The 17,112-nt window shown below is 39.3% G+C and overlaps 2 protein-coding genes and 1 long non-coding RNA gene across 8 annotated transcripts in view; 1 reads left to right on the top strand and 2 right to left on the bottom strand.

Annotated features, from left to right (window-relative positions):
• Nucleotides 1-416: 416 nt before the first annotated feature.
• On the bottom strand, nucleotides 417-953 carry LOC146583533 (uncharacterized). The gene is made up of 2 exons (XR_014893155.1): nucleotides 764-953; nucleotides 417-668 (listed from the first exon to the last, which is right to left on the bottom strand). It is a non-coding gene; the product is annotated as an uncharacterized LOC146583533 (long non-coding RNA).
• An 866-nt stretch (nucleotides 954-1,819) lies between these two features.
• On the top strand, nucleotides 1,820-7,333 carry rs1a (retinoschisin 1a). The gene is made up of 6 exons (XM_085273042.1): nucleotides 1,820-2,036; nucleotides 2,256-2,281; nucleotides 2,504-2,624; nucleotides 4,649-4,790; nucleotides 5,270-5,465; nucleotides 6,173-7,333. The coding sequence occupies exons 1-6, from the start codon at nucleotides 1,946-1,948 to the stop codon at nucleotides 6,323-6,325; spliced, it is 729 nt and encodes a 242-aa protein (XP_085129168.1). The 5' UTR covers nucleotides 1,820-1,945; the 3' UTR covers nucleotides 6,326-7,333.
• Nucleotides 7,334-7,372: 39 nt separating this feature from the next.
• The window catches only part of cdkl5 (cyclin dependent kinase like 5), a 41,985-nt gene continuing 32,245 nt past the window's right edge, over nucleotides 7,373-17,112 (bottom strand). For 4 of the 6 annotated variants that reach the window (XM_085273005.1, XM_085272998.1, XM_085272989.1 and 1 more), the window contains 6 exons: nucleotides 16,857-16,962; nucleotides 16,575-16,707; nucleotides 14,792-14,897; nucleotides 14,240-14,401; nucleotides 12,550-12,807; nucleotides 7,373-11,102 (listed from right to left, as the gene is read on the bottom strand). In XM_085273005.1, the coding sequence (XP_085129131.1) occupies nucleotides 10,692-11,102; nucleotides 12,550-12,807; nucleotides 14,240-14,401; nucleotides 14,792-14,897; nucleotides 16,575-16,707; nucleotides 16,857-16,962 (1,176 nt within the window). In that variant the 3' untranslated portion in view covers nucleotides 7,373-10,691. The remainder of the gene's footprint in view (nucleotides 11,103-12,549; nucleotides 12,808-14,239; nucleotides 14,402-14,791; nucleotides 14,898-16,574; nucleotides 16,708-16,856; nucleotides 16,963-17,112) is intronic. The other 2 variants (XM_085273014.1, XM_085273028.1) reach the window with 2 other exon arrangements.

Here is a 17,112-nt window from a genome sequence, read left to right as displayed (position 1 = left end):
TCATTTTGTTTTTGTAGTCAGTGATCCTGAAGCCCGTTAACACTGATAGTGTTATAGTGATCTCGCCACATACCACGGGGTGAGCAACTCCAGGCCTCGAGGGCCTGTGTCCTGCAGGTTTTAGATATCACCCTGGGTCAACACACCTGAATCAAATGATGCGTTCATTACCAGGCCTCTGGAGAACTTCAGGACATGTTGAGGTCATTTAGCCATTTGAATCAGCTGTGTTGGCTCAAGGACACACCTAAAACCTGCAGGACACCGGCCCTTGAGGCCTGGAGTTGCCCACCCCTGACATACCACATTTCCAACCATAAATCTGAGCGTACACACTTTCTGTCAGTCCTAGTCTTTCATCTACCAGCTGTTAGGGTTAATTACCTAATAGTTTTACTTTAATAAAGAGGCAAAGATTAAAATAAACCCTTTAATAATAAAAATAAAATTTTGTTTTAAAGTCTATATCTTCATGCAGCGGCTCTTGCATGAATCCTCCGTTGTACGTGTGCAACAGCAGCACTGAGCTCTCGCCGAGTGATGACTTTCAACCTGTTTGACTTGGACAGCCGAGAAGCCTCTAAGCCTACAAGCCTGAGCAGGATCGGTCTGGGGACACCATGCCTCCTGGTCAGAAACTCAGGACTTCTCAGTCCAACAGGACTAACCTGCAGAAGAAGAATACCAAGAAAGTGCATGTGAAACCAGTCCCTCATCACATAGGAACATGTACAGGCCAGACAATTACAGTGTGCATTCTGACCTCTTTATGAGCTCTGTAGATGAGAGTGGAGTAAGCACGAATCCTCTTTTTGGTGCATGGAGGGATCCTACGCGTTGCATGAATAGCCACCTTCATGTTTGCTGTGGCAAGTTCCTAGAAGGGGGGAAAAAAAAATTGTCATGAAGCAAAATCACCTAGTGCAACATGCAGAATCTCTTTTATAAGGCCACTGGTGAAAGCAAAAGGGCGCGCAGGGAGTGAAACTCGTGCTCTAATCAGCACAAATTGGCAACAGCTTTGCTTGATTAGGCTTAATTATTTTTACCCACCTGGCTTTAAAACCCTCAGTGGGAGGCGGGAGAAATGCCACGCTCAAACAAACACAGGAACAGGACACTCGCTTATTTTGTTTTTAAAAGTTGCTTCTGATGATAATTATCCACGTGCCTGTCACCTGCAGCATTTCAAATCCCCTCAAAAACAAAATAACTAAATAACATGAAATAAAATAGATCTATAAGCAATATATACAATGCATGCATTCATTTTTAATAAAACAGAGTATGTTTATGAGAGACTTTTGCCTACAGAAAAATGGTTTATGATTAAACAATAGTACATTGATACATTTGTGAAATAGTAATATCATCTCTGTACTTAGACTCTTAATCAAATTCTTTTTTTTTTTTTAATTTCTTAATTTAAATTTGTTTTTTATTTTTTTAAACATTTTTTAAATAAAAATAAAATAAAACAATATATATGATACAATTTTATGTCACTACATCACAGCAAAGAACCAAGTATTAAAAACCAGGTTCCTTCATTCCTTCCTTCAAACCTAACGTGATAGTATAGAAGAGAACTGCAAACATTTGAGGATGACATCCAACTGCAGGTCCTTCTGTCCAATCATATGGATCACTAGGCCCAGCATCAGCCACCACCAGCAACCATCTCTCTTGCTTTCACTCTTGTACACACACACACAACTCTAGTGTGGCAATTGGGTGCGCTGGTGTCTTCTTTTTTTTTAATGCAGGATTTTTTGACCTCTGTGGCCGCATGGAGATTTTCCAGGTATGATGGCATTAATGGTGATGGGTGAATAGCTGGAGGAGGAGCTTTGTTAGATAAGGATGGCATTAGATAAGGCCATTAGTGTCCCGTGGATTATTGTAATCCAGCCTTCCTATCACTACTAGCTTGAATGCTCAGTCTATGGTCAGTCTGGTCTGGTTTGGAGCGGGTTGGAAGATGGCTCTCATCATACAACATTTCCTGCTGGGCCTCCTTCTCCTGGGAACAAACGGTACAGTTTCACTCTTACAGTTGCACTGATATTATATTTTATTACCAGTGTGTGTTGTGTTTATTTACCTTTTCTTAATGTGGTTAAACTAACAGATTGATTCACAGATTTTAGTATCCAGAAAGGGTGACTATGATGCCCTAACAGTCCTGTTTTTTTCTTCTTCTTCTGTGCCTCATCAACTGGCTTTTTTTCCCTCCTGTCCATCTGGCTGAACAGTGTTCATCGGTATTTATGCTCAGGAGGTATGAAAAATCTCAGCAACCCAGCAAAATGTCAGATGATTTAACTGTCACAGTGTCAGGATTTGCTTGTAAAGAAAAAGAAAGAAAAACAACATCAACAGCAAAACACAGATAACAGCCAGACCAGAGTTATTATGTTAAATTATTCTCCTTTTATCATTTGTAAATGAGCTCTATGTCAATTTTCAGCTAATAAATGTTGTTTATGTGTGTCTGTATAAGAACCCTGGGGCGTGGACTAACAAGTCCTGCAAATGTGATTGTGATGGAGGCGAATCGCAGACGGAGGTTTACTCCATTGGGTCTGGCTCATCTTTGGTGCGAGGAGTGGACTGCATGCCGGGTGAGAGCCATTAAACGTCACTCTGAGTGGACATGAATCATATAAGTAGCTTAAATCTCAATCACTACTTAATTTATTCATAACATCAGTGTGCTTTAACCCCCTGTGTCAAGACTTATTTACTAATGAGATTTATTATGTGACTTTTGCTGATCTACAATTGCACCACTAAAGTGATAATAGTTCTTAAAAGGAGAAGGGAAGGGTGTGTTAGATAGACAAGAATTAACTGTTGTTTAACCTGCTCAAAACTGAAAGGTCTGTACTTAACAGTGATTTTTATTACTGATTAATCTGCTGCACAATCAGAGAATTGAAGCCAATTCAACTGAAGACAAAGTAAGACTGCAAATCTTCATATTTGAGGAGCTGAACGCTTTAATTTTCTGGGACTCTTGCTTGAAAATTGCTCAAACGATTATCACTGCTGATACAAGTAGATGGACAGTTTCAGTGTGTGCACAATTGTGTGTCTATAGTTTGTGTTCATGCAATGAGCGCATTAGGCTCCAGATTTGACGCCGCAGGGTGGATGGACATGCTTCACTGGACATCCTTGGAGAAAGGGAAGAAGAGGGGGGGATATGTGAAGAAACAGAAGCTACCTGTGATAACACTGCACAGTCCTCCAGAATTCCCGTTTCAGTAACAGGAAACCTGCATTTGGATGTTTGTCAGAAACACTCAAAAAATAATCTCACTGCAGCGCCCAATAATAGCTGATCTTGAGTTTTGAATCGTACCATATTCATCCTCAAACTGAACGCTCTCTCACTTTGCCAACTTAGCCTGGGATTTAGCTTTTAAACTAAATCCCAGTGAAATCTGTAAACCTGTTTTGTTTTCCTGTTTTTTTGGACCTCCTACAAAGAAACTATAAAAAAGGTCTTCTGACAGCCTCACTTGAGCCTGAGAGCTAAAGATCAGATCTGAATCACGTCTGACTCGATGAGGAGAGGAGCTGACAAACGAGTGAATCAGTGTGTTTGAGCTGAGCCGCAAATCACATGGCAACCAGAAACAGATAGGAGGAAGAAGTTCTGCCGACTATCATTATATTAGAGCATGATTCGGAGATTACGGGGCTCATAATAGACCATGCTGATCTCACAATTACAGAAACCAGCAATTACCGCTACGTGGATGAGAACTGATGAGTGAGAAAGACTTTCCTGCCCGCTCTGCGTCAGGGTTCGCAGAGTTCCTCAATCCACTGAGTCTCACCTCGCAGTTTGCCTGTTGATTCAGCCATCTGAATATGTGTTGTTTTAGTCAGGAAACACATTAGGGAGGACTACAGAGGCATTTGCATTACTGTTATGTAAACACTTATCTCCTGACTCACACAGACGTTTCTGCCGGGTGTGTTGTAATGCTGGGATTAGACAGGATGCAACCCTGTGCCAGATAGGCTTAAGCCAGTAGTAAACAAAAGAGCAGCAGGCTACTTCTACTACAGTTTCTGTTCCATGTGTCCACAGCTGATGTTTTTCTCACTCATGTACCACTGTCTCTCTCTCTCTCATTCACATATTTAAAGGCTTTATTTACCAAGTAAAGGAGTGGCTCTCGTGTGATTTTAAAGGAAGCGAGAGAACAACACGGAGCCAAAGCCACGGAGAGCAGAACATGGCCATCTGTCCGTCTGCTGCCCTAATGGACATCACTGATCTCTCACCACGGAGAATTAAACTGCAGGATTTTAGGATGGGATATGGGTCACACAGAGGCTCCTAACAGTGGGGGCCATGGGAGCGAGAGGGTGTGATTATGGGAATCTGCAGGGGTTAGGAGAGAGGAAAGGATGCCGAAATGGAGAATTAAGGAGAGGCTTAGTGGTTTGATGGTCTTTTTATATATATATATATTTTTGTGATGCACTGCTTGGCTTAAGCTAGCCGTTTGTATTCTCTTCTCTCAGGGTGACGATATTAAAATCTCATGGCCACGAGAACTTTCAGCGAAAGAAATATTACCTGAAACTAAGAGCGCTCATGTTAAGTTGTCTCCGATCTCCTTTGCAGAGTGTCCCTACCACAGACCTCTTGGCTTTGAGGCTGGATCAGTGAGTCAAGAACAGATTACCTGCTCCAACCAGGACCAGTACACTGGCTGGTTCTCCTCATGGGTACCAAGTAAGGCGCGACTCAACAGCCAGGGCTTTGGGTAGGTATATATATATAGGCCAGCACCACACAGCCAACTGTTGTGTCTCTTTTAAAAAAAGATCATGGCTCTTATCATCTGTGAGGAAAAGTGTAGTAAACACACTCCTTATGTATATTTTGTTACTTAAACACACCAAAATGCTCTTGCTTAAAAAACCATATAGATGAGACAAAATGGGGAAAAAAACATACAGAATCTAGTAGGACTTTTTAAAAATGCTAAATATTGTAATTTTTAAGCATTAAGTTGAATCCTTTCTTTCATTTTCTCTCTTTCCGAAAACAAAACATCATATCGGATGTTAAAAACTGTCAGTTTCCTCAGAACACAAAACAACAGGATTTTATCTTTAGAGAAGATATTGTAAAAACAGCAGTAAATTTCTCTGTCCTGCGTTGTGCTAAACTGTCGTGACCAACTATGATATTTGTTGTATAAATCAGTGCTGATATTAAATGTTTTTCTTTCTCCTCCAGCTGCGCCTGGCTGTCTAAGTTCCAGGACAGCAGTCAGTGGCTGCAGATTGACTTAAGGGAAGTGACGGTGGTGTCAGGGATTCTCACTCAGGGCCGCTGTGATGCCGATGAGTGGATTACCAAGTACAGTGTTCAGTACAGAACAGATGAGAAGCTCAACTGGATCTATTACAAAGACCAGACTGGAAACAACAGGGTCAGTTAAGTGCACTTTGGATACACTGAATAATGTTCAGCACTTCAAGTATGGAGGCCTGAAAGTGCCTAAATCAATAAATAATATGACATGAAATGTATGAAAATATAATATATAAAAATAAGGAGTGTGTATTAATTGACCTACAGTTCCTTTTATTTTTTCATCTTTTTTTTTTAATGTATTTATGCAGTATTTGACAGTTGCATATAAATAAAATACTAAATTAAATGGAACACAAATAAACAGAGGAATCAATATAACAGTAACCTAATTCAAAAGACATTTATGTCAGCGAATTTAATTGCTGCCAACATTTTTTAAATATATTTTTTCTATGTATTCAATGGTTTTTAAATTTATTTTTTGAGCCATTTATTATTCTTTTTATTGAAATTGTTTTTATTTAATGCCCTTCATACTCAGACACCGGAGGTTTCTTTTTGATTAGGCTAAGAATGAGGCTACATAATTCTTTGTCCATGCCTCTTTGCATGAAACATTAGGCATTTTATATTTGCCTGATACTGACATCATGAGAAGTCATATTTTAGAAGTGATTTAAACTGTTAATCAGTCATTGAAAACCAACTGAACGTTAACTGTTTGCAAGTCAACTACCATGTGGTTCTAGAAATAGTAGCTTTAATGCAATGGCCGGTTTTAACTAATCTACACCTTAATCTTGCCTTTCTGTCTTTCCTCAGGTGTTTTATGGGAACTCTGACCGGTCCTCGTCTGTGCAGAACCTTCTGCGGCCGCCCATCGTTGCTCGCTACATTCGCATCCTCCCTCTGGGATGGCACACACGCATCGCTCTGCGCCTGGAGCTGCTGCTCTGCATGAACAAATGCATGTAAACCCCCCCACCCCCCACTTCCCCCCAACCCCTTTAAAAAATACAAACAAAACAGCTAAAACACACTTACATAAATGCATTAAACCAGGTTTGTTTGATATGTACAATGAGCTCTCATTCACTCCACTCTGCATTGTCTGTATTAAACCAGTCTCACTATGGGGACTTCAATTTGGGGAGTTCTCAATAGATTGCTCCATTTGCAATGAAACGGCATAAACTGAAAGCAGTAATTAGGCATGGAGAGGGAGAGGTAGCGTTGCTATGGCGGTTGAATCTGCGCTCATGTTAGAAATCCAAATCGTTCTGTGATAGGTCAATAAAATTCTGTCTGCTTCTCCTGATAATCTGAGCGTAGCTGGGAATTTACACAGTAAGTCTCCCCTCCTTATTTACCTTAATGAATCGGTGTGGTAGTAGTCTGCATTTTTCATATTTTCAGCAAATCCCATGAAAAGACTGAAAACAACAACAAGGTCATCCTAATTACAATTACTGTTTGCATTTACAGCATTTTTTAAAATTCATATTTTCTTTATTTAATTTTGAATGTTTGTTTTGCTTTTTTACATTTCTAATTAATTATTTGTCCAAATATAATATATAGTAAACAGTCATATATACATAATTTATCATCTGGTGGGTCAAATTAGAACAAATGCATATTATTCTGCAGCTTAAACACCAGTTACCACCAGATTTTGTGCACAGCTGTTAGATAATCGGATAGGTGTAACAGACTGCTGTCTTTAGTCTTTTCAATGAATTTGTTAATATGGATTTATTTATTTATTTTGGTCTTATTGCCTCATTTGAGTTACTGTTTTCTTGTTTGATTTTTTTGTTGTTGTTTGGTGCTGTTGTTAAAAATTCCTGATTGCTTTCTTTAATGTTATATTTGAATTTCCCATTACACTTAGGAATACATTGCAGAGCTGAATTGCTCTGAAGATGTTCTCTTTATTGTATTTTTAAACCATGTCCTTGAATAAACAAATATGTGTCTGTTTTTATGTTGCGTCTGTGCTCCAAAACAAACTCTGAGACATTCAAAAATGTACAGTTGGCATTTATTATGAGACCCTATCATTTTTAAAGTAGAACGGTCAGTATAGATACTCTGTTATTTTTTATTTACACCCTGTCAGAAGTGGGAAACAGCTTAATGACAAAAAAAGAGAATTGATGTTATAGGAAACACATTCATATTTCTGAACAAAAAGTCTTCTTCTCATCTCAGTTTTCAGCGTGTGCGACCTGCTGAGGGTTGAAGCCTTCATTTCCATCTGACGCGTTGAGTCGATAAACTAACGTAAGGCTTCGGGTCACTAGCAAGGTAAACTTCATCATCACTTTGTCCCATTAGTGATATAAACAAACCCATGTCAGCAGTCATTTACAATCATTAGCAATGAGGATTTTGTACACAAGCCCACAACATGGGACAGTTTTACCTTCTGTGGGATAAACTTAAGAAAAATGTAAAAAATGTATTGCAGAATGATGTGATGTCACATACCAGCAGTTGCCAACGCTGTAATCACAGTCTCCTGCAGGAAATCCTTCTTTGTGCTATATTTGGCTCAAATCCATCTAGCTGCCGATTTGGCTAATACAATCTGCATCACTCCGAGTCTTTTAGTGAGTGTTATTGCTTTCAGTCAACCATCAAGTTACTGTGATTGATTCTTATTTTCACCAAATGGGGATCCAAACTTTTCATGGACCATTCTTCTGTTCTTTGTTCCTTTTGTCTGTAATGGCATTTGGAATGCATTTTTTTGCTTTATGCTTTCAAATCACAAACGTATGAAAGGGAATTAAGGCCACTGAAGAAAGAAATTTGAGGTCATGACTTTTTTTCCCTTCAAAATCCTGAGGAAAACAAAATCATAAGTCTAACTTTAAACTAAGAATTCTCTGAGGGAGAGATTTGTTTGAGAGTTAATCATAATTTTGAGAAGAATTCAGTTTTGAAGAAAAGACAGACATTGAGAAAACTGATCAGATTTTTGAGGAAAAGGTCAGAATTCTTAGATTAAAGACAGACTTTTGAGAAAAAGCCTGAATTGCTAAAATCAGAATTTTGAGGAAAAAAAAAAAGAAGAAGAAGAAGAAAAAAAAGAGATTTGCAACTAAAGTCAGATTTTTGAGGAAAATGTCACAGTTCTTAGATTACATCCAGAATTTTGGGAAAAAGCCTGAATTACTAAAATCTGAATTTTGAGAAAAACAAAAAAAGTCAGAATTTCCCAATTGAATTCAGATTTTTGTGGAGAATGTTAGAATTCTTAGATTAAAGCCAGATTTTTGAGAACAAGTCAGATGTTTGAGCAAAATGTCTGGAAAAATAGTCAGAATTGTCAGATTAAAGAATTATGCAACTGAAGTCAGGTTTTTGAGAAAAAGCCAGAATTCTCAAATTAAAATCAGAATTCTGAGAATAATGCAACAAGACTGTTTATTTTGTTTTTTGTTCCCCCCCAGCGGCCTTAATACTGTTTTATATTAAGGAGGACAGAATGAAGAATAATGGAAAAACTGGGGGAAAACAATGCTGTATACTTCCCCTAGGCCACAAAATGTTTTTCATTCTACACACCTCAGCTTTACATTGCCCACAGATCAGAAGACAATTAGTAAATGCTTTAATGAACAATCAAGTTAAGTAAAATCATCCCTGATTATGACTGTTAATGTTAATAGTAATGCAAACTGGAAAATCAAATTCAGATTTACAAAAGACTTTTACAAAACTCTTGATAACACAAGCTTTTAAAATGCACACAGGAAATGTAAACACATATTATAGGATAAGTCTGGTGTTATTTCATATAATTCATGGCGTCAGCAAAGTCCTATGAAAAGCCCACACCCAGCCAGTGGGGGAATGTAAGTAACCACATTCACTCAAGTACTGTACTTACTATATTAAAATGAGCATATTCTCTACTTTAGTTAATAACAAATTTCAATAACAAATTAAAATGAATCTAAAGATTTTTAGAGCACATACACCCCACTTTGGCTGCACAGACAATGCATTTGGAATTTCTGACAAAATAAATAAATAAATAAATAAATGGATAAAGATAAAGTATTACCAGACTTATCCTTTAAGATCTTAAAGGTTGCAGGTGAGGTATGCCTTTTTGCAGAGAGCTTCCCTGCCGTCTCAAAACACTTTAAATTTTCAATGTCATGTTAGGTAAACCTCCCTCACTAGAGCTGCGTGGTGATGTGGGCGAAGATGCCCGTTAAATGGTTTTTAAGGCTGTGGACAAAACCAACATGGCAGCAACAAGATGCTGGAAAGCTGTTTGTCACTAAACGAACTGAGGGACTGAAAAATGGGCAAATTTGAAAACTGCGACAATGGGAATGTAAGATAAAATGACCTGACAATTACAATATGTGAAGCACAGAGCCTAACAGTCTCACTCTGGCTGTTCTGCTACCAAACCCTGCTAACAAATAGCCCAACTTGTCACAAAACGTCAAAACTGATGTCATGAGGGTGATGGGCAGATTTGCACTATTTGTAATATCAGATATTTTATATATTTGTCAGTATTTCTTTTTACATTTTGATGAAACAATCAGAAAAAAGGGTAAAAACAACATAACATGATAATCTGCTAATAACATATCAAATCAAACAAACAAAAAAAAGACATTCACCATTATTAAATATTCCTTGTGACATATTGTATTATCAACACATAAATATCTATGCATTTCTTTGTGTCGAAACTAAAGCTCTTGCAATTACACATTTAATTCTATATTACCTTATAATATTCCCATATAACCTACATACTGTGTCATTTATAGCTTATATCCTTGAATTTAAAACAAATAAATATTTCATAAATAATGTTAATATAAATCATTTTTTATGTTCTTATCAAATATCAGAGCTTGAAAAACATTTGAGTTTATTGGCCACTGCTGTGACAGCGGCTGTCTAATGTGTTGCAGTAGCGTCCTGTGAACAGAAGATGGCAGCAAAGAGGCCACATGGGCAGTGTCTCCTTGACAGGGATGATCAGCTTGTTCTGATGTAACCTTGCAAGTAGAGACAGACAATAATATAGAGCTGATACAGTACTGGCATCTCAAGAAAGGATGGGCCCTTCCCTATCTTTGCTTCCCTAAACCACACTGTCCCAGGTGTTTGGCCGATCAACGTCTAGGCTTTTAGATTTCAGAGGCATGAGCATCAACAGATTACTACATTTCTGAATTAGGACTTGATCCAGTGAAAAAGGCTCTTGTGTAGACCCTTACTGCAGTACCACGATGTCTGCATTCTGGCAGGTGCTTCCGGGATGGAGCTGCATCGGAGGTGGTGTGGTTGAGAGGTTTTAGAGGGCGGTCTCCTTCAGGTCGTTGAGGTTTGGCATCCTGGTGCGGGAGGCTCGGGTAAAAGTGGGTCCATTCTGACCCGGTTTGATGCCCAGCTGTTCAGGGGTGAACTGAGCCCCCTCTGCCCGCTGTAAAGCAGATACGTGCCAGCTGGACTCTATCTGTCCCGGCAGGGGGTAGCTGGCCTTGCGGCTCTTAGCCTGGGTGGAGCTGCTCACCCCAGTGTGCCCCCTGCTGTCGGCATGACCTCGACCCTCGGGGTAGCCTGCTTTGGAGGAGGGCTGAGGAGGGTTGGGCATGGGGGCTTGGAAGCGCAGGTCTTGAGGAGGAGGAGGAGGGGGAGCCTGTCCTTGATTTGAGGAAGAAGGGGAGAGGTGAAGGAGCCTACGTAGTGACTTGAGTGGTTGGCTCTGGCAGGGGGGGAAAGAGACACCACTGATGAATTATCTTAAAAAATAAAACAAAATTTTTGTTATTGTTTACAAATCCCATGACCAAGCCCAACAGTGTGTCACATGTGCTGAGGCCATGTGACAGTATTGCAGGTAACTGTCTGTTGAATTCACATTGGCTCAAGGATGCTATCCCCAGGTAGCTATCTTGCCTAAAATGTGCATTTCGATTAGTGAGCATGGACCTGAGGAGGACTATCTCCTGCTGTGTGACACATGAAAGAAAGGTCAACTTCAGACAAAACCCCGACCTGATTCTCCTGACATTGTCTGGAGTTGATGGGTGAAAACAATGTTTTCTGTCTGCCGAGTACTAAAGCCAGTCTCACACACTGTTGGGAGAATCTAGGTCAGTCTCACATGCACTATACAGCAGGAGATAGTCTTTCCCAGCAACATTACCAGCTATATTCTTAAATTAAACAATTGCTTTAATAGTAACTAGCTGTCAGGATAAAACTGATTTTAATATCAGACATTTGTGTTTTAATATATCTTTTGTTAGGTAGGGTGACCAGATCCCAAAAGCTAACTGTGGGTCAAACTGTATGTTTATGTGGGACAAGGCAGGAAATGCTACTAATGTTTCGGTTACTTTGATTTTAACTAGTGGTTTGTGAAGAACAAATTGCAACATTTTAAGTCCCATTATAAATAAATGCAATAAAAATTCAATTCAAGCTTAAGGTTTGATTTTGTTGAGTACTTTTCTTTCACTCATTTATTCCCTTTCTGTCCCAATAACATTTAAACCTTAATGGTTATTCCAGCTGCTGTTCTCCCTGCTAATCATCTTTGGGTTTGAGTAAACCACTTGCTTCCTTTGAGACTAACACGTGTTGACTCCACTAAATCAGAATGTGGGGCATTGTCTCACTATGTGGGTTGGGGGAACGGAGGATAAAACACTGTGCTGTCCTACATAAAGTGGGACACCTGGGCGCCCTACTGCTGGGTAATGTCTGGAAAAGTTCAGGTCTACACTGCATGTGTGAAAATAGCTTCCTCCTTCGTACTCCTAAAAGCATGAAAGTAAATGTAGGAATAATGCGAGAATGGCATTAATACTAAATGTGCTTCTATAAGGCCTGTTTTTTTCCCCCCATTCTTAAGGTTCTTCTTAAGGTTCAGTTTTAATAAAAACCTTTGACCTTTTATAGATTATACAGTTTCCCTTTCTTTGGGCCTTGAGTCTTGGGAGCTTTATTGTGACACTTTTTATGAGCACGGCGCTATATATTCTAGTTTTGTGACTTCAGTATATAATTTATAGGAAAACTTAAGTATGTATGACAAGATAAAGTATTGTTCTTTTTAAAAATCTAATAAAAAAATCAGATGAAAGACTCAAACTGGGTTGTGATCTGCAGATAAATCGAAACTGCAGATTAAAGTAGGCACATACCTGAGAGTGTGAGTCCACTTGTTTGTCCGGCCAGTCAGTGACTCTCTCTCTCTCCCTCCCTCTCTCCCTCTCTCTCTCCCTTTCTCTCTCTCGTTCTCGCTCCCGTTCCCTCTCCCTGTCCCGGTCTCTGTCCCGGCTCTGTTCCCGTTCTCGATCTCTGTCTCGGGATCGCTCGCGGTTTTTCCGCCGGCTGCTGTGGTGAGAGGACGACTTGGAGCTCCTCTGCAGGGACAAGTGATCCTGTCCGTTCCCGGGAACCTGACGTTTCAGAAATAGAAATATGGAAGTGTTATTTTTAATCCAAAACAAATACATAAAAATGATGATCGCACATCTCACTAAAATCCCGGTGAAGCCCTTCATGCACTGCTCTGGCAGAAACAGACATGAGACAAGAAAGTGGCGATGATGATTGTCTTATTAAAAAATGCTTAACTCTCTGCTCTGGTGTCTGAGTGTGTTTAGATAAGCTTTAATATAAACTAGAGATGCAACTAATAATTAATATCATCACTGGGCAGTTTGATAGTTGGTCATTTGTTTGCATAAAAGGTCAAAAAGAAAAATGATACAAACCAGCGACAAACAGCAAATTCTTACTGTTGGTAAAATGTAACTAGTAAATCTTTGGCCTTTTTTCTTTTCGCTTCATACACAATTACTCAGCTTCATGTACCAGTTGGCTACATAAGAACTACTTAAAGTGTACTTCTTTTCCTTATTCCAGTTCTGTATTTTTTGGACTATATAAGGAGTAGTTTTGCACTGTTACTTCAAAGTATTTCATTGTATATTGTACACTCGTGCAGCCCTTCTATTCATCCACTGTCTGAAACAATCTGTTTTAGCTCCTCCTTCTTTAACTCCGCCTCAGTTTAATACAACTTTCATCTGATTGGTCGCCCTTTACAAACAAAAATCCTTTAAAAAAAAAAATGGGTGGGGCTACTGTGCTTACCGCCAGATCTGTCTAGCTGAGTTGACCATACTAAGAAGAACAGATCAAACAATTTTAAAAAAACATTCTATAAGTATTTGTTTAAAGAAGTTTAGCCTAAGCTTTTACCTCATAGGGATTATTTGCACATAGCAGCATCATTATCAGAAAATGTAACCAGGTGCACTACAAGTAAAGAAACAGAAAATAAGGAAAAGCATAATCAGCTTCCTTTAGGAAGTGCTGATAAGTTGAATTATCTGCCATTTTCCCTGTTTCCAGCCTTGCTAAGCTAGCTAGTTAGCCTAATCTAGCTCTCAGAAAGGAGCTAAAGGAGCACATTTTATGAAATAACTATTCATGATTTCAGCATTATTACACAACATAGCAAAGAGACCAGTAATTTCTACAGCAGGAGTGTGTGTTCATGTGCTGAACATGTTAATGACCCTCTCATGATGAAATGATGCCTTACGCTGGCCTGACAAACAGCACACTGCACGTTGAAATGTCTCACGATGCAATGTGAGTGCAACGTGACTGCATTTGACAAACGTTATAGCAAGACAAAATGGATGTGAAAACAGCGTGCAGCATTAAATATATAAATATATATATGTTTGTGTTTGAAATCCTTTCAGCAAAAAATTTTCTTTAGCCAATCAATCAGTCAACTGAGAGGATTTCAAACTGGGTCATTCCAGTGAGTGCAAAATAAGTCAACATGCAGCCACAGCGTCGGGGTTAGATTACTGGTGAGGCAGGGTAGGGCGCGGCAGGCTGGTGTTGTACCATAGGCGAGGCGACTACAGGTAGGACTTTGACAGCTGAGTTGTGCTTTAAGCTATTTTTAGAGCTAAAGAGGGGGAAAAGACTTTTCTTGATGCTGGGATTCCTCCCGTCCTCCATGTCGGTCTGTGGAGCAGAAGATGCACAGCCACAACTCTAAACACAAATCTCTGACATCTAAGAGAAGAACAACTGCAGAGGAGGAGGAATATGTGATAAACAGGAAGCAAAAAAGAGACGGTGAAACTTCAGAGCAACTTTTGCTTTAAGATATACTCGACAATTTTAAGAGCTTTCAAATAAAATCGAATTTCCCTTTAATCTTACTAGATGTCAGTGTTAAGCTCATATGAAAAATTTTTGCAAGAAAATATTGACACTGCAGATCCTGCCTTACAAACAGTACGTGCTAAACTCAAAAGGCGCACAGCACATGGAACCAAAATACAAATAGTTGATTTGAAAAACCAGGTGACAAGAATAATCTTATTAATAAAAAGTCATTAATAATCTTACTATTTGTGACTTCTTCTTTTTCTTTTTAATGGCTCTGAAGAAGCCTTGCTTTTCCTTCTCTTTGGCGGGCTCTGGAGGATTCATGACCATTGCTTCTGCAGTAGTCCTGCATGGCAAATGTGGAAACGTTTCATTTAACTTGGATTATAACGTGCATGGGAGCAAACAAAATACATAATACAGTAATACATAAAAACCATACACTATGAAATAACACATGCAGCACAGTAAAGGAGTCTAACTTAATAATCCTCATGATTTACAATTTCAAACCAGCTGCATGTGAAAATGGAAACACTTAATCAAACTATTCATGCTTTGAAACAGAAAATCTAAAAAAATATGTTGTAATAAAAAATCTGAATAAAAAAGTCATTACGTAAAAAACAATATACTCTTTCTGAGGAACTCAGGCTTCTTCTGCAGCCACTGCCACCACATACAGTCCACTTGAAGAATAAACAAAGCAAAACACAGTTTTGTGATTTTGGTCCATGTTGACATGATAGCATCACAGGTTCATTGGTTGCACATCCATTATAAGAATCTATGGTTCCACTACATCCCAAACATGCTCTATTGGACTGAGATCTGGTGACTGTGGAGGCCATTTAAGTACAATGAACTCAGTGTCATATTTAAGAAACCAGTTTGTGATTTTTTGAGCTTTGTGACACGGCACATTACCCTGCTGGAAGTAGCCATCAGAAGATGAGTACACTGTGGTCATAAAGGGATGGAAATGGTCTACTCAGATAGGCTGTGGCATTTGAACAATGCTTAGTTCAGGGTAATAAGGGTCCCAAGAAAATATCTCTATACTAGTATCTGGTATATCTCTACACCAGTATGAGCAGCCATAACCATTGACAGGCAGGATAGAGCCACGCTTTCATCTTTTTATGCCAAAGTTTGACCCTAAAATTCAAAGGTTGCAGCAGAAACTAAGACTCATCAAACCAGGCAGCGTTTTCCACTCTTCAACTGTAAGGCTATGAAAACATCAGTTTCCTGTTCTTAGCTGGGAGGAGTGGCACCCAGTGTGGTCTTCTGCTTCTGTAGTCCATCTGCTTCAAGGTTCAGAAATGCTCTTCTGCATGCCTTGGTTGTAAAGCGTGTTTTTTTTTGATTTACTGTTGCTTTCCAGTAACCTTGAAGCTGTTTGACCTCTTACACAAATAAGGCTCTTTCACCCAGAGGCTGCTGCTCACTGGATATTTTCTCTTTTTTGGATCTATGTAAACCCTTGAGATGATCAGCAGTTTCTGAAATGCTCAAAAAACAACCATACAGCATTCAACGTTACTTAAATCATCTTTTTTCCTCACTTTGATGCTCAGTATGAACTTAAGCAGATCATATCTACATGCCTAAATTCACTAAGGTGCTATGTGATTGGCTGATTTTATTATCTATGGAATAACCCATCATATATATATATATATAAAGAGTTTATATGTATTCAGTGCAGCAGCACAGAGTCTGAACAATAGATCTTAATTGGTGTTAATGACACAGCGAGAAAAAAAAAAGTCAGACACTTTAACAGCAGGGATGATGTTCAGATCGGGGAAGGAAACTATAAAGAAGAAAAAACCAAAACAAAACGTCTTCATCCATAAATGTCCTGCACGTCTGACACACTCTGTACTGGACGTGCACAATTCTAACAGCAGGCTTAACAATTTAAAAGTTGTTCATGTTTCTTTAATCCACTGTTGTTCCTACATTTACTGCACTGCTGCCTCAACATGCCACATAAAGACTACAAATGAACTCTCACCAGTCAAAAGCTGTCTGGCGTTTGGAGTGGTTGGCCATGGCGACAGGGTCTCCGGGTACAATGGGTACGACTGGCCCTCGACCCTGGCCGACGCCGTCGTGGAAAGAGGAGTTATCTGGCCTGGGAGAAGGGACTGAGGAGAAACAACGAGAGGTGGAAATGACTGTTTTTGATCATTTAAATATGATGAATGTGTGATCTTTGATCTTCTTTGTGTCAAAGGAATAATAAACAAAAGAAAGAGGAACCATACAGGTTTTACTGTTATTTCTTGCTCCTTACCTCGATAAAAGCTCCCTACTCTCCGAGGCATGGACTCAGTGAAGATCATCCGGTTCTCCTTGGAGGAAGCTCCGTCCTCAACGTGAGGGTCGTGGTACATGCCAACCTAAATAGTGCACACATCGTGCAGACCCACGAACACACACAGGGAAACAGGAACATACAATTTTTTTCTCAGCCTTTATCGTTTTAAGCGACATTCCTGTTTAATCTCACTTCATCCCTTATCATTAGCTATCGCAGTCTTTTCTGGCTT

The sequence above is a fragment of the Mchenga conophoros genome, linkage group LG1 (assembly GCF_057382185.1).
Source record: "Mchenga conophoros isolate Kocher_MC1m ecotype Shallow Benthic linkage group LG1, M_conophoros_male_GT1.1, whole genome shotgun sequence".
NCBI lineage: Eukaryota > Metazoa > Chordata > Actinopteri > Cichliformes > Cichlidae > Mchenga > Mchenga conophoros.
Note: the sequence above shows the minus strand (reverse complement) of the source record. Positions and strands in the feature narration are given on the sequence as shown.

Excerpts from the sequence above, each read along its gene's own strand:
- rs1a (XM_085273042.1), top strand. The coding sequence starts at position 1,946 with ATGGTCAGTCTGGTCTGGTTTGGAGCGGGTTGGAAGATGGCTCTCATC. Across the intron at positions 2,625-4,648 it reads AGGAGTGGACTGCATGCCGG|AGTGTCCCTACCACAGACCT; the intron begins GTGAGAGCCATT and ends TCTCCTTTGCAG. Across the intron at positions 4,791-5,269 it reads CTCAACAGCCAGGGCTTTGG|CTGCGCCTGGCTGTCTAAGT; the intron begins GTAGGTATATAT and ends TTTCTCCTCCAG.